Source organism: Globicephala melas, chromosome 3 (assembly GCF_963455315.2).
Source record: "Globicephala melas chromosome 3, mGloMel1.2, whole genome shotgun sequence".
NCBI lineage: Eukaryota > Metazoa > Chordata > Mammalia > Artiodactyla > Delphinidae > Globicephala > Globicephala melas.
This window is the reverse complement of record NC_083316.1, coordinates 94,032,746-94,058,363: the sequence shown is the minus strand read 5'-3', so window position 1 is coordinate 94,058,363 and position 25,618 is coordinate 94,032,746. Positions and strand designations below refer to the sequence as shown.

At 36.5% G+C, this 25,618-nt stretch overlaps 2 protein-coding genes across 3 annotated transcripts in view; both read left to right on the top strand.

The window, feature by feature from the left end:
* The window catches only part of CCDC112 (coiled-coil domain containing 112), a 30,579-nt gene extending 25,027 nt beyond the window's left edge, over positions 1-5,552 (top strand). Inside the window, exons 7-10 of the mRNA XM_030869852.2 lie at positions 1,681-2,094; positions 3,536-3,631; positions 4,533-4,651; positions 4,865-5,552. Coding sequence (XP_030725712.1) covers positions 1,681-2,094; positions 3,536-3,631; positions 4,533-4,651; positions 4,865-4,895 — 660 coding nt within the window. The 3' untranslated portion in view covers positions 4,896-5,552. The remainder of the gene's footprint in view (positions 1-1,680; positions 2,095-3,535; positions 3,632-4,532; positions 4,652-4,864) is intronic.
* Positions 5,553-8,399: 2,847 nt separating this feature from the next.
* Positions 8,400-25,618, top strand: part of PGGT1B (protein geranylgeranyltransferase type I subunit beta) — a 57,325-nt gene continuing 40,106 nt past the window's right edge. Inside the window, exons 1-2 of one of the 2 annotated variants that reach the window (XM_030869854.2) lie at positions 8,400-8,546; positions 16,454-16,572. In XM_030869854.2, the coding sequence (XP_030725714.1) occupies positions 8,407-8,546; positions 16,454-16,572 (259 nt within the window). In that variant the 5' untranslated portion in view covers positions 8,400-8,406. Of the gene's footprint in view, positions 8,547-16,453; positions 16,573-17,528; positions 17,712-25,618 lie in introns of those variants that run through there. The other variant, XM_070045174.1, reaches the window with a different exon arrangement.

Genomic DNA, 25,618 nt, shown 5'->3' with positions numbered 1-25,618 from the left:
GAGGTGTCATTTACTGAAGTAGGACATGGTGGAAGAGAAGAGGGAAGTTTGGGGGTAAAGCATCAGGAATGCAGTTTCAAATCTGTTGAGTTTAAAATGTTGAGTAGGAAATTTACCATTTTTATCTCCCATTTCCTTTAATATATCCTGTGTTTTGCCTAAATGAACATACTTATTTTCAGACATTCCATGAACTTTCTGGCCCAACTACCCTTGCTTATCTTGTTCTCACTTTTTGGAACCTCCTTCTTTCTTCCCCCTTCCACTATCAACCTGCCCAAATCTGCCCAGATCAGATGCTGCTTCCTTTCTGCTCACTCAAACATAAATAGTCTGCTCAGAATTTCACTAGTACTTGTTTATATGTCTTGTATGATGTGTGATGGCACATTCTGCATTCTAGTATTTACGTACATATCTCACCTCAAGCAATGCTGCTCAAACTTGGTGCATGGACTGGATGTTAGTTTGCAAACTATTCTGGTCTTCAGTGAGTTATCATGATTGCATGAGAATCAGCTACCCAGTAAGTACACTATTTAGTTCAGGTGGCTGTTTTTTCATAGAAAACTTTCTCATTGAGGAAGCAGTACACTGATGTACATCCTGGCATGAATTCCTGATATTGTTGTGGACCAGTACTTTGAGTAGCACCATACTAGATGGCATTTGGTATTGTTTTAATCTTCTATGGTTCCCGTCACATTGTCTTGCGTATAGTACACATAGCATAAGGATTTATTTAATGAAAATGAATGATATACCATAAGGAAAGATGAGGAAATGATTTCCCAACTTGAGGGGAAAGTAATTCAGTGGATGTTTCCTTTATGTCAGAGAAGGCTGCTAGAATTTTAACTAATCTTTACATACCCATATATAAAGATCTGAAGCTATTTTACTTTTTACTTTTTTTTACACTTACGAAGCACTATGTGCCAGGCATTTACTCATTTAAACTTCACAACAACCCTGTTTGAGAAGTGCTGCCTACCACTTACAGATGAGCAAAATGAGGACAGAGACATTTAGTGACTCGTCCAAGGTTACACCTAGTAAATGGCAAAACCAGGATTTGGTCCCAAATACCTGGCTTCAGAGCACATACTCTCAACTACCCCACTTTTAATTCCTCTTCTGATATTTTGACCAGAGATAGGTCACTCAGAAAGGATTCTAAGCCTAGAAAGAAGATTTGGAAGCAGAAGTGAAATGATCAGAGGAAAGGGATGTTTCCCCTGAACACAAATGAAGGAGGTAAAGGGGAGGAAGATACTTAATGAGGTGTTGTCCTTGTGTAGCTGGGGATTAAAAGAGGAAGAGAAAGGCTGATGGAATAGCCATTATTCAGTGTTTTAAAAGATACATTAAATTTTTTACAAATAGAAATAGAAAAAACCTGCATTGGTTTAAAAAAACACTTTTAAAAACTAAGCAACTAGCATCCTGCATCACTATTCTAGAAAGAAAGATGGATTTGAGGTTGTATTTTAAAATGGTTTTGGTGGGAATTTTCTGGCAGTCCAGTGGTTAGGACTCAGCTCTTTCACTGCCGGGGCCCAGGTTCAATCACTGGTTGGGGAAGTAAGATCCCGCATGCTGCACAGTGTGGCCAAATTAAAAAATAAAATGCTTTTGGCTATTAAAAATATTTTTTCTTGCTATGTTTTAACCATTTAGTCTATTCAGAATTGGAAAACCAAAAAGCAGCAAAAAAAGGAGGAAATTTTCAAGATAAAGGAAAAAGCGGAGAACATACCAATGCTTTTTCATAATAAACAGGAAGATAATCAAAAGCAAAAAGAAGAACAAAGAAAGAAGCAGAAATTGGCAGTTGAAGCTTGGAAAAAACAGAAAAGTATAGAAATGTCAATGAAATATGCTTCCCAGTTAAAAGAAGAGCAAGAGAAGGAGAAAAAGCAGCAGAAAGAACGTCAACGCCAATGTAAACTAAAATTGCTGCTAGAAACTTATACCCAGCAGAAGAAAGAACAGGAAGAATTTTTGAGACTTGAAAAGGAGATTAGGGAAAAGACAGAAAAGGCAGAAAAAAGAAAAACCGCTGCTGATGAAATTTCTAGGTTTCAAGAAAGAGTGAGTAAATACATTTCCTAAATAATTTTTCAGTGATACACATGGAGGTATTACTTCCAGGTTCAGTTCAGCAAAAATTAATTGAATCCTTCTTATATATCTGGCCTGGACCTAGCATTAGTACACCAAAATAAGTGGGCCATGCTCCCTGCTTTCTAGTAGATTATAGTCTACTGGGAAAGACTGGTGTGCAAATAGAGGACTTCAGTATAATATGGTAAACAGTGTGGTGATTGAGGTGTGGACAGAGAACTTTCGGAGGTGGATGTGCAAGAAAGAAAGCTTACCATAACTGTGAGTGTGAGACAGAAGGTGATACTTGAGTTGAGTCTTGGAAGAGAAGAAAGGGGAAGGAAAGGGGAGATCTTTCTTAGTAGAGTGAACATGAATGGGCAGCTTGGAGGAGTGTAACAGAGTAGTTTGTGGGGGAAACTGTAAACACTTCAGTATTTTTAGGGCATCAACTGGGAGATGGGAACCAGCAGGAGACAAGGCTGGAAAGGTAGCCACAGGCCAGGCCATGAATGTCTTGTTTCCTTTGCCGAACTGGCTGGCTTTTCCCTATAGGTGATTTGCTTACTAGTTCACTGTCCATCTCCCTACCGTAATGTAAGCTCCATGAAGGCAGAGGTTTTGCCCTTTTTGTTCATCCTTTACCCTAGGGTCTAGCACATTATAGATGCTCAACATATACTTAAAGGAATCAAGGTTATTGCTGAGAGGATTATAGGTGATTTTAAACAAATGTATATAAGAAAAATCCTAATCAAAGAAAGAAGTTGCAATCTTATTATCAGACAGGGTGGAATTCAGTCCAAATGTATTAAAAAAGACAAGGAAGGGTACTTTAAAATGAAAAAGAGTACAAATGAGAGGTAAGTGCTATGAATTGTTATATGCATCAGAATACATAGGAACAACACTCATAAAGCAAAAATAAGGGAAATACAAAGAAAAATAATAGGAAAAAAACACATTACTAGTGGGATTTCTTTTGGTTCATATATAAAAATCTCCCTAAATAACAAAAGATCCACTCCCCAAAAAGGCAAGCAGGTCACATAATTAAAGGCTTAGGAAAAAAAAGAAAACCTGTTATACAGAAAATATATGAGAGGTCTAAAACCAGACATATCTGTATTGATAAGTGAAAATAGGCTAACTCACCCATTAAAAGGAAGTTTTAGACTGAGCCATAAAATAAAACAAGAAACGCCTAAAAGAAGGTGATTCAGAAAGGATGTGCATGTATTACATTTATATTCAGAAAATAAAGCTCTTACCTTTTTTGGAAAAAGTTGATATTAAAGGAGTATTGCTACTTAAGGTAATTTAATTTTACTTTAAACTTTATTAAAGTTTACTTTAATAAACTTTGAAACAGATTCTAGCTGATTTTAATTTCTTAATGTTATCTTTTTTGTTGGTATATGTCTTTTAGGATTTACATAAACTTGAATTGAAAATTCTAGATAGACAATCAAAGGAAGATGAAAAGGCAGAAAAACAAAGAAAACTGGCAAAATTAAAAGAAAAGGTACTCAGTCCTGAGATTAATTTATTTTCATTGTTATTATCCTAATTCATTGATTTGTAAGGATACAAATATAAAATCCATTTTCTTTTTATCCATCTCCTTTATTTCACACTTATTTATTTACATATTACAAAAAATAACTTGGTACAACTTAAGCAGCTGTTGTGTGAATTCTACCATTTCACATTATAAGCACCTCATTTTCTTTTACCCTAAATTCCTTCTCTCTTCCTACTCTTCATTCTTTTCTTCATTCTTCCTATATGAGCCTATATTTTAGACCTATAGCAGCTATGAGCATTGTTTAATTTCATTGGTGATAAAGATACTGGTGACTCTCATGGATAAAACAAAGGACTTACTGGTGTTTATTTATCTTAAATTTATTGTCTGGCTATATCACTATCATACTTTGCTGCATTACATTTCCCTCATGATAGAAATAGAAAAAAATACAACAGTGGAAGTAGAATAAAATAATTGAACTTGGGCTTCCCACCGCCTGCCGATGCAGGGGACACAGGTTCGTGCCCCGGTCTGGGAAGATCCCACATGCCGCAGAGCGGCTGGGCCTGTGAGCCATGGCCGCTGAGCCTGCGCCTCCGGAGCCTGTGCTCCGCAACGGGAGAGGCCAGAACAGTGAGAGGCCTGCGTACTGCAAAAAAATAAATAATTGAACTAGAAAAAACCCCTAAATTAACACTTTATTAATAGATTGATATAATCCAAATTTTATTTTAGCTATATGAGCACAATTATAAGTTTACTGAAACGGTTTTATTTCTGTCTAGCGAATATCAAGTATTTTCCTTAAAACTGCTGTCTGTTACTAAGGATCTTACAAGTACAAACTTAATAGTTCATATAAATTAACTGGCACTCATTTTACTTCTGATTACAGGTTGAAAACAACATTAGTAGAGATCCCTCTAGAGTTTACAAACCTACCAAAGGTTGGGAAGAACGCACCAAAAAGATAGGACCAACAGGCTCTGGGCCACTTCTACATATCCCACATAGGTAAAAAGGAGTTAGAATGGGTGTTCACTCTATAATAATTTAATAAACTGCATATAAATTGTATATATTTTATGCAGTTTATGTATGTATATTGTGTTTTATAATAAAAAGTTGATAAAACAAATCTATATACTTTTTTAAAGTTAACATTTAATCAGAACTTTTAAAAAATATCCTATATATTTGTAATTGCTCTTTTCTTCTTCTCCTTAGGGCTATTCCGACCTGGAGACAAGGAGTTTAGAAAAGAATATGGGATAATGAAATTGGCATTCAGTTGATGAGAATGTTAGCATATTCTGTTATAGGAGAGAGTGACTGTGTTCTTGAAATATTACTAGCCTAGTCAGATTGATTATTGTGTTGCATGTGAATTGGCAGGTATTAAGTTCCATGAGGCATTGTCATTAGTGTTTCCTGTTTACACTAAGAGGGTAATTAATGTACAAGTTGGCCTATTATTGATGTAAAAGTTCCTTGAATAAGTCTATGTTAGAAACAGTATTTCATTTAAATACTTAGAACATTTGAAAGATACTTTGTTTTTGTCACTGCATAGCAAAATAAATTGAGACAATCATACAGTAACATTTTTAAACCAAAATTGTAAGATTTATAACTTGGAGCTAAATTAGCCTGAGTAACAAAAATGTAAAGTTTTTTTTTTTTGAGTTATGAAATAAGTTGGTACTTTTTCTAAGTTTAACAAATTGGTAATTTGTCAGTTACTACATTTTTGTGTACCAAATATTTTGTATTTGTTTGAAGCATGCTTTGTTTTATATAGAGAATATTTATTTTAAAAATATGCCTCTCATCTCATATATACCCTATTATTTGTATTATTGATATTTAATCTTTTTGGTTTCCTTTAGCTATTCCAAATCTCCTTTCAGCCTTTCTGGACTCCACACATTTATAAAATCTTGTGTCTTTCACATCTTCTTGGCTGATGCAGTTTTCTTTTCTGCTTTGTTTGCCTCAAAATATGAAAATCTTCTGTTTTGAAACATTATCTGAAATAAGCTGGCTTTAGAATACTATGATTTCTCTTAGTGGTATTTAAAATGTTTTAAAATTGCTAGACTAATATATTTGGTCAAAAGAGTTAATTTTAAAATCTCCAAACTTTTGTAAATGAAAACACAATTTAACTTAATTTGACTCAACTTTTCTTATTAAAAAAATCTTAGTTCCTAACTTTAATTAGTTCCCATCTTATAGGAAAGGCATCATATACATAATAAATATAGAAACTCATTTCTTATAACTTTTATATTAGAGTATCTTTAATTGTAATTTGATACATTTAGGTCAAATGACTCAGAAATTTACTATGAGTAGTAGTCAAAACCTTTTCATATTTCAAAGTTAATATTCAAAGTAGATGGCCTCCAAATTATGGAAACTGAATTCTGATTATACAATTATTGGTGCAAAATGAGAGAATTAATATAAAACATCCTTAATCAGGAATGCCCATTTCATTTATTGTACTTGTTCTCCTTAACTTTTTAAAATGATTTGAGGCAGTTTAGAAATAAAACAAAGAACAGGACAAGGAAATTTAAAAACAGAATTGAACAGCGACAAGATACAGAAAAGTAAAGGTTTCTTATACATTACTTTCTAACATGTTGCTTTTTGTTGTACACAAATACAGCTTTTAGTTTCCTGCATCTAAGGTAAGCTTACTGGGTGATATGGTTCTTATAGCTTTTTGTTTTATTTATTTATTTATTTTTTAAATAAAAGTAAGTATGGAAGTATTTTGAAGAAACTAGTCCTAACTGAATCTATTGATAAAATAAATGAGGAATTTATCATATGGATCCTTTGTATAAAGGATGTACAATAAACATAATAATGTCTACAGTTACAGGCTTATAGAAGAGATGTCAAATAAACATTTCTTATACCAGATTAAAAAGTATATTAATAAGAAATTTAGAAAAAAAACTAAAGGAAAAATGTTATAAAGCACCCATAATTCCACTACCCTAAGGTAATTTCTTCCAGAAATACACCTACATATTTTAAATAGGTAGTCGTAGAATACATTTTAGATATTACACTGTAATCGCTTAACATTACATCACATATTTTTCTGTTTCTGTATAGTTCAAACATTATCATTTAATGGATAAATAGTATTCAATTTTATAGATACTCTATCATTCCTATACTTTGAAGACTTGTGCTATTTATACTTCTTAACTAATAATGTAGAGTGACATTTTATGTAGGTGGTTAGATTCTGTCACATGTATGTCAAAAATCTTGTATGGTCAGAATCACCCATGAAAAGGTGGGTGATTACTTACCTAGGAGGTATATTATCTCTCAGTGAGTCCACCATAGAAGTATTTCCTCCAGATTTGGATCAGATTAGTGGTTCTTGGGCTGAGAATCAGATGAAATATTGGCTCCCCTTTAAGGGCCAGGTTGAATAGGATTGTCTTTCTGAGCTTATATAGAATGTGCATAATTGATTCTAGTAAGTTATATGTGTGTGATGTAATTTCACTTTGAACATCTTCAGACATTTTGTGGTGTATATGTGTAAGTGAGAGAGAAAGATCTTCATTGTAATAATGGAGTGAAAACTCCTCTAAACTGGGCATACCTAAAGGGCAAGGACTGTTGGCCTCTGTATTTGTAGGGAAGCACCAAGGACAGCCCTCTGCCCCTACCTGGCAGTTGTTAATGCAGTATTTGTTAAAGACATGCAGGAGTACCTGTGAATAATTAGTTACTAGTACCTAACATTATACAAGGTGCTTTGGATTGGTGAATTAGGGTAACTCCAGCCCACATGGTATGTTTTTTAAGAAATACATTTTCTAAGAAAGCTAACAATTGAAATTATGCCCAAACTTCTATTAGTTGATTATAAAAACCAAGTTCAGGCCTGATCCTTGCGTGGATTTTTTTCCCCCAAGACTGAATCGTAAACTTAAAGGGAAGACTATATGGTTGAAGCAACTTAAATCCCTCTTTTTGAAGAAGAAAAAAAAAAGCTAGAAGCCTATGTTATTTCATTTTTTTAGCATATGCGTAGAGAACACGTTGCGCATATTTTCCGTTGCAAATTGATCCAACATTGATGCTGGATGACACATTGACTCAAGGAGTAAAATCTTTGTCCCGTAAAAGCAAATGATACAAATCCTCGCATGCTAGTGAACAGGGAGTGTGTGTGTGTGTGTGTGTGTCTGTGTGTCGATAATTATTTAATAAGCATTTGGTTATCCCCATAACCAAATAATTTGATTTGTATATTTTCTCCATCCATTCAGCTTAAAACTGTGGCCGTCGAAAAATGAGTCTGTTGGCAAATTTATACTGGCCCATCTCTATTTTCATATGTACCATCTTCATGTTCTTTAGGGCCTTACTTTTCTCAAAGCGAACTTGAAGCTACTGACCTTGCACTTCCTCCCAAATATCCAAGATAAAAGTTCTAGAAGGATGTGTGGATTTGTGGGCTGAATTTTACAAGGCTTGCGAGGTGTTTCCAAACCTTTGGAGCTTAGCGTAGAAAAGGCGGGGTCGTGCGCTACCTACGGAGAAATGGGAGGGAGAAAGCGCCGCGTAAGGCCTTCCGTTGACAGCGTGTAGCTTCAATCACCGATGTGGGAAGCGGAGGGCGCACTTGCCCTCCCCGCCCGACCCCCAGGTGTTGCCCCTTGGGTTTCCTTCGCGCCGCGAGGCAACTGCTTCCGGGTCGCGGCGGACGTCGTTTCCGTAGCAGCATGGCGGCCACGGAGGAAGAGCGGCCGGCTGGGAGTGGAGAGGGAGAGCGGCTGGATTTTCTACGGGACCGGCACGTGCGGTTCTTCCAGCGCTGCCTCCAGGTCTTGCCGGAGCGCTACTCTTCGCTCGAGACCAGCAGGTAACTGGTGGCCACAGCCAGCGAGGCCGACACAGGGCCCGGCCCCCCGGAAAGGCGCTGCGGAGCCTGATGGCTAAGTGGGCGCCCCATGAGGGCTGCGCCACCGACCACCCGGCACTGCTTACCCTCCCGGGCCGGGCTGCAGTCACCCTCGCTCCCGCGAGCTACGGCGAGAGGGCTGGGGCGAGCTGTAAGTCGAGGGCTTTTGGAATCTACAGGTTTCGCCCTTTTCACTTCTCAACCATGTTTTCGTCTCAACTTTGAGCTTCCTTTTTACCCTGCTCCGAACCTGTGAGTCCCTTGGCCTCGCTTCCGAGTATAAACAGAAAAAGACAAAGGGTTTGTCATCGTATTTTACCTAAATAGCCTCTCCAGTGCTTCCCTTTCGTCCATAAAGTCGTTAATTCTTAATTGAATGCCTGTATGGTGTTCAGTGTATAGGAGCGGTAGGGAGCCTCTAAGGTTTGCGTAGATAAGAACTTTCCAGGAATCGTAAATCTAATGATAGGATTGGCGAAAGAGGTGCAGTGTTGCTGGAAGCAGCCTGTTAAAGTTTATTTGCAATAGCATTGTGAGTTGGGGTGGTCTGAGGACTGTGATCTGGCAGAGGCTAAGAAACTGTTAGTTAGTCATTAAGAGTAAACGTCTGGGGATGAGAATAACGAAAGGAGGCGGCGATCTTTGCTTTGCACTGTTGTGTTTTGAAGTGAGACTCCAAAGCTTCATGGGACTGGCTTGGAAGAGAGAGCCAGTTGGTTTTGCTCTAATCTTTTCCGTATTTTCGTAACTGAGTCTGTGGTGTATTTTGAACACTTCAGTTTTGGAAGTTCTATAGATTACTTTCGCATGCATGGTCAAGAAATATTTATTATGGTAGGTGCTGGAGGACAGCTGAACAAGACGTACAGGCAGTTTCAATAGGGCAGGTTCCTAACCCGGATTTCCTTAGAGAGACCTTCCCTAATCACCCTTTCCAAAGGAGACTACTTCCAGTCACCACCTGAAATTATATATTGATGATACCCTTCTTTCACACAGGATTGTAGACTTCATGAAGGCAGGATTTTTGTCTTTCTTGTTTACCTCTGTAATACCAGGGCTGCCCTGTCCAATTTGGTAGCCACATTTCGATATTTAAATTTGAATTAATTAAAATAAAATAAGATTAAAAATTCACTTCATCTGTTTCCAGTAGATACCACTTTTCAAGTGCTCGGTCACCACATTGGCCTGTGGCTTTTGTTTCTATCTCAACATTTACGTCATCTCAAAAAGTCCTACTGGACAGCATTGCACTAGAACCTTGACTAATATCTGGCATAAGAGAAGGCAATAAGGACATATTTGTTGAATAACTATTCCGAGCTGAGCCCTGAAGGATGAACAGATTTTTGCTAAAGAAAGAGTGAAGCATCGTTTATATTCCTTTCTCCATCTATGTATATTGATTGACTAGCAGAGCCCATACCTCGATCTAATTTAACATTTCCAAGACTCAGTCATTGATTGTAATGATATGGGTTGTTTAGAAATACATTGATAAATCACATATTTTACGAGGATTAATTTTATATTAATTTAAAGCATTTGAATAAAGAAAAACATCCATCCTATTTTGACTGTTAAACAGTTGAACTTTGCTTGTAGCTATCACAGGTCTGTGGTTGCATTTTCAAAATGCTAGTGTGTTTGGTCTATAAAATTCAGCAAGGACAAAATCATACAGACTAACGCATGTTGGCAGTAAACTGTAATCCTGCTCACAGCATAAATTGTCTGATTAAACAACTAACTTAACAATAGATTTAATAACTTAGTATGATCTTAGGATTTACACCAGGCATTGTATATTAGATAGTAGATATGTAATATCACAATGCACTAGTTTAAGAGATATTAATTATATCCTTTTTATGCCTCATGTTTGTCACTTAAGTATGTTTTATCATTTTGGTTTTTTTAATGGCCCAATTCATAACCACATTTAAGATAATATGCACATACTGGGTTTTGTGGTGACTTTTTTTAAGTTTTTCAATTTTTGTCTTTCCTGATTCACATTCTTTACTTTCCTTAGTTCAGCATTAAGTCCTTTTGTGGTGTATGTGACTCATAATTGACTTTAAGATGCTTGTGGAGAAGCTCCAACTTTTTAAGCAAAGGTGACTGGGTCACGAAATTTTTACTAATAGAGTTTTAAGATAAAACAATGTATTAACTGAGTCATAATTCTTAGCTAGTATTATAGTTCAATTCCACAAGCATTTATTGAGGGGTACCATGTATCTGGGTATGGGGATAGGTATAAAGCAATGATTCAGGTTTTCCTGTGTTCATTTCTTTTTACTGATAGATGTGAAACAGCTGACTCCTAGGAAGGCTGATATTGAATTAGACATTTAGACCCTTATTTTCTGACCCACCATTTTGACAAAATTATTCTATTTCCCTGTTTCTTTTAGCCCGATCAATAGAATAATTTTAATTTTTCTAATAGCAGTGGCTTTATGAAAATTATAAGGTATACTGTTTGTTGATTCACTCGAGTTTTTCTTTTATATTAACTTCTGAAAAGTGATCGTTACTAGTTAACTCAAGTGAATATAGACCTTGGATTGTGAGCTTTGTCAGTTAACAGGTTTCTTTTCATGAGTGGCTTAGAGAGCTTTTTGGTTATGTGATATTGTTGTCATTTGTGTTTGGGCAGTGGGCATTAGAGTAGGCCTTTTTAAGTTGGGGAGCAAAATATTGACCATTTTCTTTTATGTTATTTTTACAGACCCAGCTCTTCTAGAGGAAGGGTTTAGATGATTTTCCCCCGCCCCAAGACATTCACAATCTTTCTATTCTGGTTTCCTCCGTATCCCCTTTGTATCCTGTGTTGTAACCATTGAGCTGCCTACCAGCCAGCAACTTCTCCTTTTGTTCTCTCCATTATCTGAAGTATATCACAGTCTGGCAGTGTGTCTCTCAAAGTGTGTTGGTGAGGGAGGCTTTTAATCAGTGATAACAGAGTACTTATAAAAATACACATACCTGAGCCCCTCCCCAGATCTACTGCATTCGACTTTCTGTATGGGCCTGGGAGTCTAGGTTCATAATAAGCATCCCAGGTAGTTCTGATGCACACTAAAGTTTGAGACGGTTTGCCTAATAGGAGTAACAAAAGTACAAACAGATGATTTAATACAACAGTGCTTCCCAGCTCTAATGTGCATATGAATCACCTGGGGATCTTGTTAAAATGCAGGTTCTCATTACGTAGGTCTGGGTAGGGTCTGAGATGCTGCAGTTGTGACAGGCTCCCAGGTGAGGCTGATGCTGCTGATCCCCTGGCCCACGTTGATTTTGTTTGCACGGTGATTGTGATATTCACAGGGCATTCCGGAAGCACCTATGTAATCAACCTGAAGAGAGACTCTGAGGAAGAGTCTGAGGCTTCCTGGAAGAAGTAACCCTGGAGCTAAATATTAAAGAATGTGTTGAGTTTTTGTATGGGTGAGTGGATTATAGGCAAAAGGACAATAAATAAAGACAATAAAGATAGATAAGTGAGTACTGAGCAGGGAAACACCAGTAAGTTCTCTGACAGTGGTTCAAAATGTAAGGCAGGTGTGGTAGGAATTTAGTATGGAGAGGTAGACATAGGTTTTCTTTGCCATGTCAAGAACCTGGGAATTTGATATCATGTAAGTGACGGGCAGTTGCCAAGCAGTGGATCTTTCTGGTTAGATATGCATTTTAGAGTGATCATTGGATTTGAGGTTGGTTATTGTATCAAGTGGGACAAAACCAGAACCAGGAGCACCAATTAGGAAGCTGTTGCAATAGTCCAGGAGTCAAGTGCTGGGACAGCAAAATTAGGGACAGAAAGGAGGGGATGAAGAAAGAAGGAGGAGTCCCAGAATTCTAGGGTTGAAACTAGCAACTGGTCTAGAGAACAAGAGGCAAAAGGAGCAGATTTAGAAAGGAAGAGGATGTTATCTGTAGTAGCGCTTAGAAACATCATTTAGTTTACCTGCAAATTGATCTGTTGGTGAAGCAACTTGATTGTGGGGGTGGGGCGGTGGGGGGGATGTTACTTGTTCGTCTAAGTAAGATAAACTTTTTATATATACTGTCCAGAGGAGGAGAAGGGGCAGGAAGACATGACTTAGTTCAGTTTTTCAGAGTTCAATTCTAGGGAAAAGAAGAAAGGAAGAAAACAGACAGATGCTCTCCAAAGAAGTAATAAAGTAAAAATCACTTCACTGGCCTGATTTTAGGTGCATGCATTGGCAAGATTACCCCTCTAGATGCCTGAACCAAGGCAGACCTAGCAGTCTCTGCCCCAAGCAGCAGTCAACTGGGCACCACAAAACCCTACATTATTTCTCCCAGAGGCCCACAGCCCAGAATTCCTTTTTATTCCATGTGACTTATTTAATTCTCTCCCTCTCAGTGTTTTAGGACTACTTGAGAACTCTAGTGTGGTCAGAAAAGGAATACTTTCTTATTATCCTTAGAGGAAGTCTGGATGTTTGCTCCAAACTGACTTCTTGGTTCTGTCTGCCAGCCACTGCTGGGTGCTTAACTTGATAAACAGGCTTTTCACTATAGTGTTGTTAATCCTATAAACCTTAGTCTAAACTGCTATGAGTTGAAAATGCTGGACCTCGAGAAGCTTTTAATAGTTAAGTATGCAGGACTTCAAAATAGTTTACCATCGGATGACTGAATTCTGGTGTTTGCATCCATACCGTGGAGCAAGTAAAACAAAAAAACAGATCATTCAGGTATCTCTTATATACAGATAACAGTGTGACTTTAGAGGAGAGTTTCTAGACCTCAGCACTGTTGACATTTTGGGCCAGACACTTCTTTGTTGACTGGGGCTGTCTTGTGCATCATAGTACATTTAGCAGCATCCCTGGCTTTCACCAACTAGATGCCAAATAGCACCCTTCCCTAGTGGTGAAAACCAAAATTGTCTTCAGAATGTCCGCTGGGGAACAGTATTGCCCTAGTGGAGAATCGCTGTGCTTCTAAAGCCTGGCTGCCCTTTAGAATCATCTGGGAAGCTCCCCATCCTCCACCCCGTCCCCACTTACCCAAACACCAGGTCCCAGACCCTACTTTCCATCTAGAATTTATGATACCTTTGTCGTGGAGTAAGACCTAGGCCTCTCCTGGTTTTGTTGGTGGTGTATTAAGTTGTTTGTTTTTAAGCTGATTCTAATTGCGCCACATTTGAGAAACACCCCTTGGACTCAGAATTCCTTGAGTAGTTTTCATTGGTTATCTAGCATTGAAATCTCAAGTTACTTGAATTCTTTGGACTTTCTTATCTTGAACTAGAAAATTAAAGAGGTGGACTAGATAATTTCTGCTTTTAACTTAGGAAATAATACCTACTTATTTTTATAGCCCTTTGGATATGTTTTCTTACAACATTTTTTAGTAACAGGAAGATGATTGTTTTATCAACACCTCATGTTGTTCCTCACTTTTATCTCTCTTCCTTTTGCTTTTCTCTGTAATAATGATTTAATAAACTCAAATATTAGATGCTTAATTTTACCAGACTGTCGTCATTCACTTTATAGATTACAGCCAAACTGAACCCTATGATAGCTCTCCAGGAGGGCTAGATGTAGTATTGCAGGTCTTTTATTTGTTAGGTAATTCAATAAATTGAGTGCATATCATGCACAAGGCAGACCTTATCTCATGAAACATAATTAGCACCAAGAGCAGTGATTTTCACATGTGAGTACTGTTAGGTAGAAATGTTCCCCATGTCTAAAATATTTTGTTTTGGAGAAGAGCAACTGGGGGGATGGTGGAAGTTGGCAACTAATGAAAAGGCCTGTATGGTGTAAGTTAGTCCTGTCCCTTCAAATCAGGGAAATACCAATAATAATAGCTTCCACTTATTTAGTGCTTGCTTTTGAGCAGGTAAGCACAATAACTGTGTGAAGTTTAATGATTTACAGATAAGGAAGCTGACTTAGAAAAGACTTAGAAAAGGTTTGGTAACCTAACCAGATTACATATAGCTAGAAATTGACCAATTTAGGATTTGAGGCTAGCTCATTTTATTGCAGATCTGGGCTCTGAACTCCTGCTCCCCACATAAAGGTGTTCCATTGCCCTTAATTTATTTCTGATCTTATCTACATAAATCACCTCCCTAATTCAAGTGGATTTCAGTGAGTTGTTAGAATTAAATTGAGATAATATATGAGAAATTTCCTAGCCCAGTGCCTAATACATAGTAATACTCTCTCGATAATGTGAGTTTCCTAAAATGTATTGTTCTTTTTTTCTTAATTTTTTTTTTTTTGCTGTTGTTGTACGCGGGCCTCTCACTGTTGTGGCCTCTCCCATTGCGGGGCACAGGCTCCGGACGCGCAGGCTCAGTGGCCATGGCTCACGGGCCCAGCCGCTCCGTGGCATGTGGGATCTTCCCGGACTGGGGTACGAACCTGTGTCCCCTGCATCGGCAGGCGGACTCTAAACCACTGCGCCACCAGGGAAGCCCTAAAATGTATTGTTCTTGAGTGTACCAGTATCTCAGTTTTAGTTTTTGCCTTTAAGCTTTGGTTGGAATTAAATTGCTCTCTGATTTCTCCTCCTGTTATCTAATGGATGCCAGCCTTTTCAACCAGGGATCAGAGAGAGAATTATACCCTTTAAAAAAATGAGTGACTATTTTCTCATTTCTCCTAAAGTTGGTAATACCATTCTAGATGCAGAGAAGTTAATTATATACAATGGTTGCCTTAGGGCATTAAGGCTTAATTTTCTCCTGGAATCTCTGTTTAGAAGGTTATAGAATGCATCAAGTGGCTCTGCTAGAAGATTTTAGACCAGATAATTTGAAGTATTAGTTTATCAGTATTAGTCATAGGAATTATTAGAATATGGAAACGAGATAACCATGCTCAATCAAACAACATTGTAGAATGCATCTCAACAGGAAAGGAAATATATGAAACAAACTCTTTAAGTAAAAAGCTACCACTAAGGGGACTAGTTTTTATATGAAAGCACAAGGCGTAGATTTCTGATTTAGTGCACAATCTTGGAGGGGAAAGATATTGCTTTATAGTGTTCCATTTCATCAAAAATGTTCGTCTCGGGCTTCCCTGGTGGCGCAGTGGTTGAGAGTCCGCCTGCTGATGCAGGGGACACGGGTTCGTGCCCCGGTCCAGGAAGATCCCACATGCCACGGAGCGGCTGGGCCCGTGAGCCATGGCTGCTGAGCCTGCGCGTCCGGAGCCTGTGCTCCGCAACGGGAGACGCCACAACGGTGAGAGGCCTGAGTACAGCAAAAAGAAAAAAAAAAAAGAGTGAAGAAAAATGTTCGTCTCTAGGAAAATGGAAACTGAAATGCATTTGCATTTTTAAAAGTGTTCCTTATTCCTCAAAATTCATTATAAATTTTTTCCAAGGGGTCACATTATTCATAAACAAATTTGAATAATGATAGATTTATTCTAACATCCTTAAGAATTAAGTACCAGCTACAAGCATAATTGCTCTTGGCAAATCAGTGAAAATTGAGATTTTTATGTATTTTCCACCTTTTTGGCCTTATGTATACTGATTAGGTGCAGGGAATTCTCTTTTTCAAATCTACTTTTAGCCTTCAGGTTGCTCATAAACTGGTTTCAGTGAATTCATGTATACTTAAGATGAGTAGGGTTGATTTCTTAACCCTTAAATGTCCCTTTATTAAAAATTAAAACAAAGGTTTGATTGATACTATTAACTTATAAGAATAAATTGGTTTTTTCGGCTTTTGCAAGTTGGGAATATTGTTTAAATTATCGTAAAGTTGGAATGAGTTTATTATTTTTCTGAACCAGAAAGACTTCATTGGTTTGATACTTAAGATGGAATTTTATATTTTTCTCTTTTAGATTGACTATTGCATTTTTTGCACTCTCCGGGCTGGATATGTTGGACTCCTTAGATGTGGTGAACAAGGATGATATAATCGAGTGGATTTACTCCCTGCAGGTCCTTCCCACAGAAGACAGTGAGTGAGTTTTTAGCATTTTGTTTTTAGTGTGACTAGTTGTACCTGGCATAACATGTGTTAAACTCGGAAATCTTAGTATTTGTTCTTAAACTATTAACATATTTTATTCATCTGTGTTTTCCTTGTAACACTCTCTTTCTGTTCAAACACAGTGCTGACCAAGTCTAGTTAGTCATTAATCTCTGGAGAGAACAGTTTAGCGATGTCTAAGGTTGGATGGAGATTCACAGTTGTACACCATGCTGTGTTGCATATTTCCATGCTCACGACTGCTTGTTGAGCAGTATTGTAGTCCATATTTATGTTTGATTAGTTTTGTAGCATTCACTCTATTTTTCATTCCCAACCATTCTTTTTGTCTCTTCAGTGAAAAACTCATTGCTGTCAAAAAGTTTCATTCCAATCTCTTGGCCATTTTCCCTCTAAAGTTCCATTAGTATTTCTTTAGTGGTTTCTTAGAGCTCTTATTTATACTTCAGTCATTTTTATGCTTCTTAAAACTTTATACATTTTGATCAATTAAATAAATTCTCAAAATTCATAAATTATTGATCAGCTAAATACACACAAATTTATAAACTCTGTTGTTCACTCCATTAAGTGTAAAATACCTAATATCTATTTAACTTATAAATGTTAGAAATTCTAACATTGAATTGAATTAGAGCAAGCAGATAAACTCACAGAAAATCATGCAATTTTTGTCTGTGGTCACTACTTAACCTTTCTTTTAAGAGTCAGCATTTATAAATTAACTGTGTGGTTCATTGGTTGGAGTAATCATGTATAAATCTCACCCAGGTGAACTTTGGGGAAATAATAAGCTAAAGCTTTATTTAGAAATAAAGTGCTTTGATCTGTTAGCAGATGCTGTTGGACATGGTTTGTGACTTTCTACTTTATTGTTCTTGAAGTTTGTAGTATTTTTTTTTTTTTTTTTTGCGTATGCAGGCCTCTCACTGCTGTGGCCTCTCCTGTTGCGGAGCACAGGCTCCGGACCCGCAGGCTCAGCGGCCATGGCTCATGGGCCCAGCCACTCCGCGGCATGTGGGATCTTCCCGGACCGGGGCATGAACCTGTGTCCCCTGCATCGGCAGGCAGACTCTCAACCACTGCACCACCGGGGAAGCCCTGTAGTAGTTTTTAATACATAATTTAAAAAATCTGTGCCTGTTGATGAATTCTTGTTAAAAAATGATTAAGCATTTTTAGATCTATCAGAATTTTATTACATAAATATCTAATCATTTTTCACCAACTACATGAAGCAGCATATATGATATATTTCTGAGTAGTTATAGATTCTAACATGTTGGTGAGTAGGATTTATTGAATGTTTTGCTAAGAGTACTCTGCTAAACCTGTGGAGAGGGGCTGTGATAAATTATAAGATATGGTTCTCATTCCCTGAGAGCTTGTGGCTGCGGTGAGGTCACAGTTCTAGTCACCTACAAAATGGGAATAATTTGTGTTTTCCTTTTTTAATCAGGATTTTTTTTCACTAGTTTAAGTGAAAGTCTGGAACTTTTTAAAAACTTAGATATTAGACAGATGTAAGGTAGTTTTGTTATAGATTATGTATAATTTTTATTTACTAAAAATACATGTCCTAATCAAATTATACATTGTATTTTCTTAAATATATTACTGATACAGATATGAAATTATACACTGTGGTACATAGGAAAGCTATTGTATAAGTTTTTGTTAAAATATATATTATTTTTAAAATTATTTATGATATTCATTTCCTTGGAATAAAATAGCTATTATCTCTCTAGAAATGTAGGGACCATAGCATTTTAGTGAGAGACTCATGCTATAGGTTACAGTTACCAGAACACTAGTCACTTATTCACTATGCTTCCTACTTTCTGTCTTTTCTTATATTTTTATCTACCTTTAAGGACTGTTTGCCAGCTCCAGCTAATTAATATCCATATTCTTTTTGAAGCCTTCTTACTTTTCTCATTATTTGATCTTTTGTTGTGAGAGCTTTGCTGTTATCTGGACTTTCATATTATCCCTAATAATTGTGTTTGCTACATACTCACTAGAATGGCCAAAATGGAAAATATCAAATGTTGATGAGAATGTTGCACAACTGTAACTACTATTTTACAACTACTATTTAGCAATATTTACTAAAACTGAACATATGTACATTCTATGAACCAGCAGTTCTACTCCCTAGTAGGTATCCAACAGAAATGAAAAAATGTATTCACCAAAAGATATGTATTAGAATGTTGATGGCAGTATTTTTCACAGGAGTCCAGAGTAGGAATATACAAACTACCCATCATTGGTATAATAGATAAATGATATATTATAATTCACACAATGGAATAGTATACAGTAATGGGAAAGAACAATTTAGACCTACATGCAGAAATTTGGATGAATGTCACAAACATGTTTTGAGATAAAGAAGTATATAGTGTGTTATTCTATTAATACAAAGTGAAAATGTAGGTAAAACGAATCTGAGCTTTTGGGGAGTGACAAGAAGGAAGTAGGATGGGGCTTCTAGGTTGCTGGTCATGCACTTTTTCTTGAGCTGAGTGCTAGTTATACAGGTGAGTTTACTTTGCAGAAGTTCATTACTTGATGAAAGTTAACTTTGATGAAAGTTAAAAATTTTTTTGAATTAGGGTGTACTCACCATCTCTTAAGATCCATCAGAATTCTCTTTCCCATTGTACTTTCAACTACATGGACTTTATTGGATTGAAGCCCATTGCTAATTTTTTAATTTTTTTAGTCATTGTTGCTTAACTGTTGCTTAAAATATTTTTGCTTACATCTGAATTGTAAACTTCTGGAGGGCAGTGAATGCGTCAGTCTTACATTTCTTTTCCCTTTTGGTGCCTAGAGCATTTTTGTGTTATCAACAGTTGTTGGACTGCTAAATTACCTACACCTTTTCCTACTTTTCTTCTTTTCTCTATTTTCACGTTTAGCCTAGAGCGTCCTCTGGCTCCTCAAATATTTTCTCATTCATAAGACATTTGCAGACTGCATAGAACATGCTTTCTGTAACTCTTAGCTCTGTATTTGTCCTACTTTGTGATATCACATAAAATCTTAGGGAATTTAAAAATCTTAAAAGTGTTAAACAAAACCCAGAGACCGTAAAGGAAAAATTTGGTAGATTTGACTAAATAAATATTTTTAAATGTTATGTAGGGAAAGAATAAGTTGGATAACTGACGGACTTGGAGGAAATTGTGCCAATATATATACCAGACAAAATATTAATATCCAAACTATAAGGAATTGTTAACAATAAAAAAAATGACACATTGCGATTTAGAAAATGACAAAATTTATGAATAGGTAGTTTGCAAAAGAAGTACAGATAGTCATTAAATACATGAAAAGAGGATTAATGGATACTAGAAATTAGGGAGATGCAATAGAAACAAGGATGTTAACATTTTTTTATCTAACAAATCAATTTAGCAAAAAGTTTTTAAAAGTTTGTAGGAATGTGGGGAAAAGAGCACTTTAATATTCTTTTGGTGAAAGTAAAAATTATTGCAGCCTTTGAAGAGCATTTTAGCAGTGTAACTTTTTATCCTCACATATTCTCGTGTGTGTTGTAATTAGTTAAATAATGGCCCCCCAAATATATGCCCATCCAGAACCTCAGGATGTGACCATATTTGGAATAAGGGTCTTTGCAGGTATAATTAAAGTAAGGATCTCAAGATCAGTGACTGGTGTCCTTCCAAGAGAAAGGAGAGGGAGATTTGAGACACAGAGGGGAAGGCCATATGAAGACAGATGCAGAGATTAGAGTGATGGGTCCACATGGTAAGGAACATCAGGACTCCCCACAGCCACCAGAAACTAAGAGGGGGCATAAAATGGATTTTCCCTTAGAGCCTCCAGAAGGAACCAACCCTGCTAACAACTTGATTTTGGACTTCTGGGCTCCAGAACTATGAGAGAATAAATTTCTGTTGTTTAAAGCCACCAGGTTTATGGTAAGTTGTTACTAACCTCAGGAAACTAATACATGTGCACAAAAATCTGTATAGAAGAATGTTTTGGCATTGTTTGTTACAGTAAGAAATTAGAAACAAATATCCACCAAAAGTGAAACAGTTAAATAAACTATGGTTCAGTAAAGAGTACAGCCCAGTAGTGAAGTGACTGAGGTAGATCTATATATGTACCGACATGAAACTGTTCATCAAATACAGTTAAATGATAAATGCCAACATGTACAGGGGTGTTTTGTTTTACTGATCTATTAACATCAATGTATAGGAAAAACTCTGAAAGCGTGCATAGACAGTCTTTGTGGAGGGGGAAGTAGATGAAAACAGAGGTAGGGGATGGCAGGATAAGGTACTTTAGTTTTATTCTATATATCTGCATTGTTTGAATGCTTAGAATAAATATGTTTCTGTATTAAAATTCAACTTTAAAAATTTTAGCTTAACCGCTCTTCAAAACACAACAAAAATAAAAACTAAGCCCATTTATATGATTATACACAAATATCCATATTTTGCTACTGGCAGAAGCAATGCTCTACATTATTTAATATTTTGTAATTTTCAAAGACATCATCAAATTTGTTCTTCCCCTAATCTGCCTTCCCCAGAAGTGGAGAAGAAAATGAGAGGCAGAGTGATTAAGAGACCTGCCCAAGGCCATATACAGATGGAAAGTAATAGAGTCAGACTGAAATCCCTGGCTTCTGACTCCAGGCCCCAGTGCTGCTTTACTGGTGAAGTATGTAGGGCCCTAGTGGAGACTATCATGAATGGAACTTAAGTACATTGTGAATATTTAATCACAATTAACCCTGGCCTTCCACTTAATTCCAGGGTTGTAAAGACCCTGTGGTATCCTAGTAATAAGTGTGTGGTCAGACCATTGGAGAGTTGGGGCCCTTTTCATCAATATCAGGAAGTATTTAGGAAACACAAGGGATCAGGCTGGGAATTTTGTGTTACCCTCTCTGATCAGGGACACAACCAGAGAATTTTGGAACTAGAACCAAACAAGGAATATTATAGTCCATCATTTTACAAATGAGGATATTAAGATCCAGAGAGAGTAATGATTTGTCCACAGTCATACAGCTAGTTAATGCTAGGGGCAAAATTAGAATACAGTTTTCCGTTTCTAATTTTCAGTTTTTCTAATACTAGTCCCATGCAATAGATGCTCTGTTTATCATGTATGTTTTTCTGTAAGATATGGATTTTTTCATGAGAACTCTGAGGCTGTCTTATGGTGATAAAGGAAAATAAATCTGGCATCTCTTCCATAACAGAGCTCATAAAACATTAGAATTAAGTGTTTGGAATTGTAGATAAGGTGGTTTAATATTAAAAGGTAAAATGTTGAATGATTTCAGTTTTTTAGTAGATTTTTCAGTCAGCTTGTGCCTTTTTTTTAACAACATGCTGAAAATGTAAGTATAGTTTCATGTGGCTAAATTGAGCATGTTGCAGATTTTAGAAATTATAGAGCACCTGTTTGGGAAGCATTGTAGATCAAGAACTTTTTGCAAAGATAGTCTCACAGTGGTTGGTCGGTTGATGTCCCCAGTTGCCCCTAGTCACATGTCTGGTAGGCTGTACTACAGGTCTTTTCACAGTCCACCTGCAATTCCAAATAATCAGTTTACCATTTGGTTGGATGAAACACTATTAAATTTCTAATCTCTATGAGAGAAAATCTCCCACCTGCCTTCTGTTTAATTGCCCTGTTCTAAAACTAATCTGTGAAATTTAGAAAATAGATTTAAAAAAAACCACTTTTTAAATTATATAATATTTTATGTACCTTGTCTGGGTCTCTCTTGACATCCTGAAACAGTTATGTAAGGTGTGTCCTTTTACTAGGAAACCTTGTGTTTCTTGAGACCTGTGAGGAATTACTTCTATAGCCATAAAATATAAACGTCCATTTTTACCTTAAATCACCACATTCCTCTCTTGAATTCTCTTTGCTTATTGCAAAAACCTAACATTCAAAATGAGAATTAGAAAGTTAAGAAGATGACCAAAACAAGTTTTGAACTATATTTAAGCAGCATGACCACCATTAGTAATATATTTTAGCCCAAGAGTTGTCCTTTATTAGAAGCACCTAAATATAATTTTTTAATGTATTTTTATTTTATCATTCACAATAAAATTTTCTCCTAAAAGAGGGGAAACACATTTTCTTATGAAAAGCAAAATAACTGCTGATTAAAATGTCTTTAAACTCATTAAAGTTTTACATTCTACGGGTTTATAATCATTTTCTTTGCTTTTTAGAGAATATCTAAATGCATTGTCTTTTTGATGCTTGACATATAATTGGTGTTTATATGAGCTTAGTAGTAAAATCCTAGGTTGTAAATGAGATATGACGCAGTCATCAAGCAGGAGTCAGCCTTGTAGCTTAATAATTGACTTTCATGTGCAAGCATGCAGATAAAGGGATTGTTTTCCTTATGGTTGATAGCCAAACATGTTATATTCTCTAATAACACATCCCTCTACGTGCTCACACATAAATACACATATATGTATTATATCCATCTGCATATGCCCATTTTTGCTATTTTCCTTTTCTTTCCATAGACCCAGTTTCATTTTTTTAAAGTAATCTGGGTTTTTTTGATACATAGCTATCTAGACTGCTTCCATAAAACAAGGAAACTAGTTCGACTTTATGTATGCATTCACCAAATCAGTGGTTCTCAATTCTGACTGTGTATCAGACAGGGATTATTTTTCTTTCTTATATATGATTGTTCAGGCCCTACTGTGAGAGTTTTGATGTGGGCCGAGGTTAGGACCCAAGAGCATCTATATTTTTCCAAACTGTACTTGATTCTGTTGGTCAGCCGGATCACACTTTGTTCGCTTCGTTATTACTGAATAGGAACACTAGATGGTGCTATCTAAAAACCTCCAAAGAGGTTTAAACTGTATCCTGAATTTGCATGCAGTTGTAAATTTGGAATAAATTGCATGTTTATATTTTAATAATTATCATGAATAGGTAAGCTTACTAGAATTATAAAAGAACGCACAATAGCAGACAAATCTTGACAGGAACCAGAAAGAATGGCCTAATGAATTTTTTAAGATAATGATATGTACTCCATTTTGAAAATGGAAGAAAAGGTATTTTTATTTTAAAGAAAACGTTCCTTGATAAATTGTAACAGAAGCTGTTAATTTCCTCCTATTTCACTTTTGATAACATCTAATTAGCTGATGTTAAATGGTTACTATTTATTGAGCCTTAGTCACTGTGCTGAACACCATCTAAACATGCCCTTGAACCTTTAGAAGAACCCTGCTAAATATTGATTGTAGTATATTATTGTTCCTAGTTCAAAAATGGAGGGAACCAGCTCAGAGAGGTTGTTACTTGCCTATAGAACACAGTGCTAGCAAGAATAGGATATTGAGTTTGATTCCAAGTGTCCATGCCACAGCTCCTAACCTTATGTGGTATTTTTCAGCATCAATATTTCTGCTAGTTTTCAGAAAAGTTAATAATTTAAGTGACATAAAAACACAGAAATGAGCAAATAGAAATTCCATTCATTTATTTCTAAGGAAATAATTTCATTGAGAAACAGATATTTATTAAACCCCTACTGTATGTCAGCCTCTGTAAGGCTGACAGAGGCTAACTAAGTTACTTAGTTAGCCTAACTAACTTAGTGGGGGCTCCAGAAAGGCTTCCTAAGGGAAGTATAAACTCAGACCTGAAACGTGGAATCAGAGCTTTCTTCCATCAAAAGTAGAAATAGGATTTGATTTTCATAGAAAACTATCAGCAAATCAGTAGCTTGAAAGGATAACTTTTAAAAAGGCAGTCTGAAGGAAATAAAACTGATTGCAAAAGTTTTAAGTCATAATAGGAAAACATTTTAGGCATCAGATCAAATATAGAGCCTAGGAAAATATACCTTTTGACGCTACCCCTCGCCCAATTAAAGATGGATTAAAACAAGTGACGATAAAAGGATAAAGGCACCCATGGCTTGGTAAGGAAGGGATAATTTAATTTTAGATTTTAAAAGTACAGTGTTAACATCCAATTTGGAGTATTGGAAGGAGTATTAGGCAGAATTCTAAAGATGTTGCCCCCTCTCCCACCAAAATTCCTGTTCCCTGGTTATTTAATCAAACACTGAGTTCTACAGAATTTGCAGGTGAAGTTAAGGTTACTAATTAGCTGACCTTAAAATGTGGAGATGGTCGATGAGTGTTATACATACAGGCACAGTATAATCACATAAGCCCTTAGTAAAGAAGGCAGAAGAGTCAGAGAACTGCAGATTAAAGAGGGCAAAAGAGAGATGCTGCAGAAGGGGAAGCCAGAGAGAGTCTAAGCATGAGGCGGATTTGAGCACCATTGCTGATTCTGAGATACAGGGGCCCAGATGCAAGAAATGGCAAGAGTGCCCTTTAGGAGCTAAGGGGGTCCCCCAGCTGACAGCTAGCAAAGGAATGGAGACCTTAGTCTTAAAACCATAAGGAACTTGATTCTGCCAAATAACTTGAATGAACTTGAAGGCAGATTGTTCCCCAGAGTCTCTAATAAGGAATGTAGCCCTACCAGCACGTTGATTTTTAGCCTGGTGAGACCTGCCTTGGACTTCTGACCTTACAGAACTGTGAGATGATAAATGGATGTTGTTTTAAGTTGCTAAGTTTGTAGTAATTTGTGATGACAACAATGACTAATAAAGAGAACAAAATTCACCTTTAATCGTATCCTCCTACACAGTATTATTTTATTTATTCTCTTCCAGGCTTTGATGATAAGCCCACTTCGCCTAATTATAAACATAATACACATATATTTTTGTATCCTGCTTTTTCTCTTAACTTGAGCATATATATTTCTCTATGTTACTATGTAGTTTTCCCTAATCATTACTTTTCATAGCAGTATAATGTTCTTTTGAGTATAGTATGTTATATTTAACCTGTTGGATTTTTGTGTCACTTCAAAATTTTTACCATCACAATACTATAGTGAGTGTTTCTGTGCATATGAC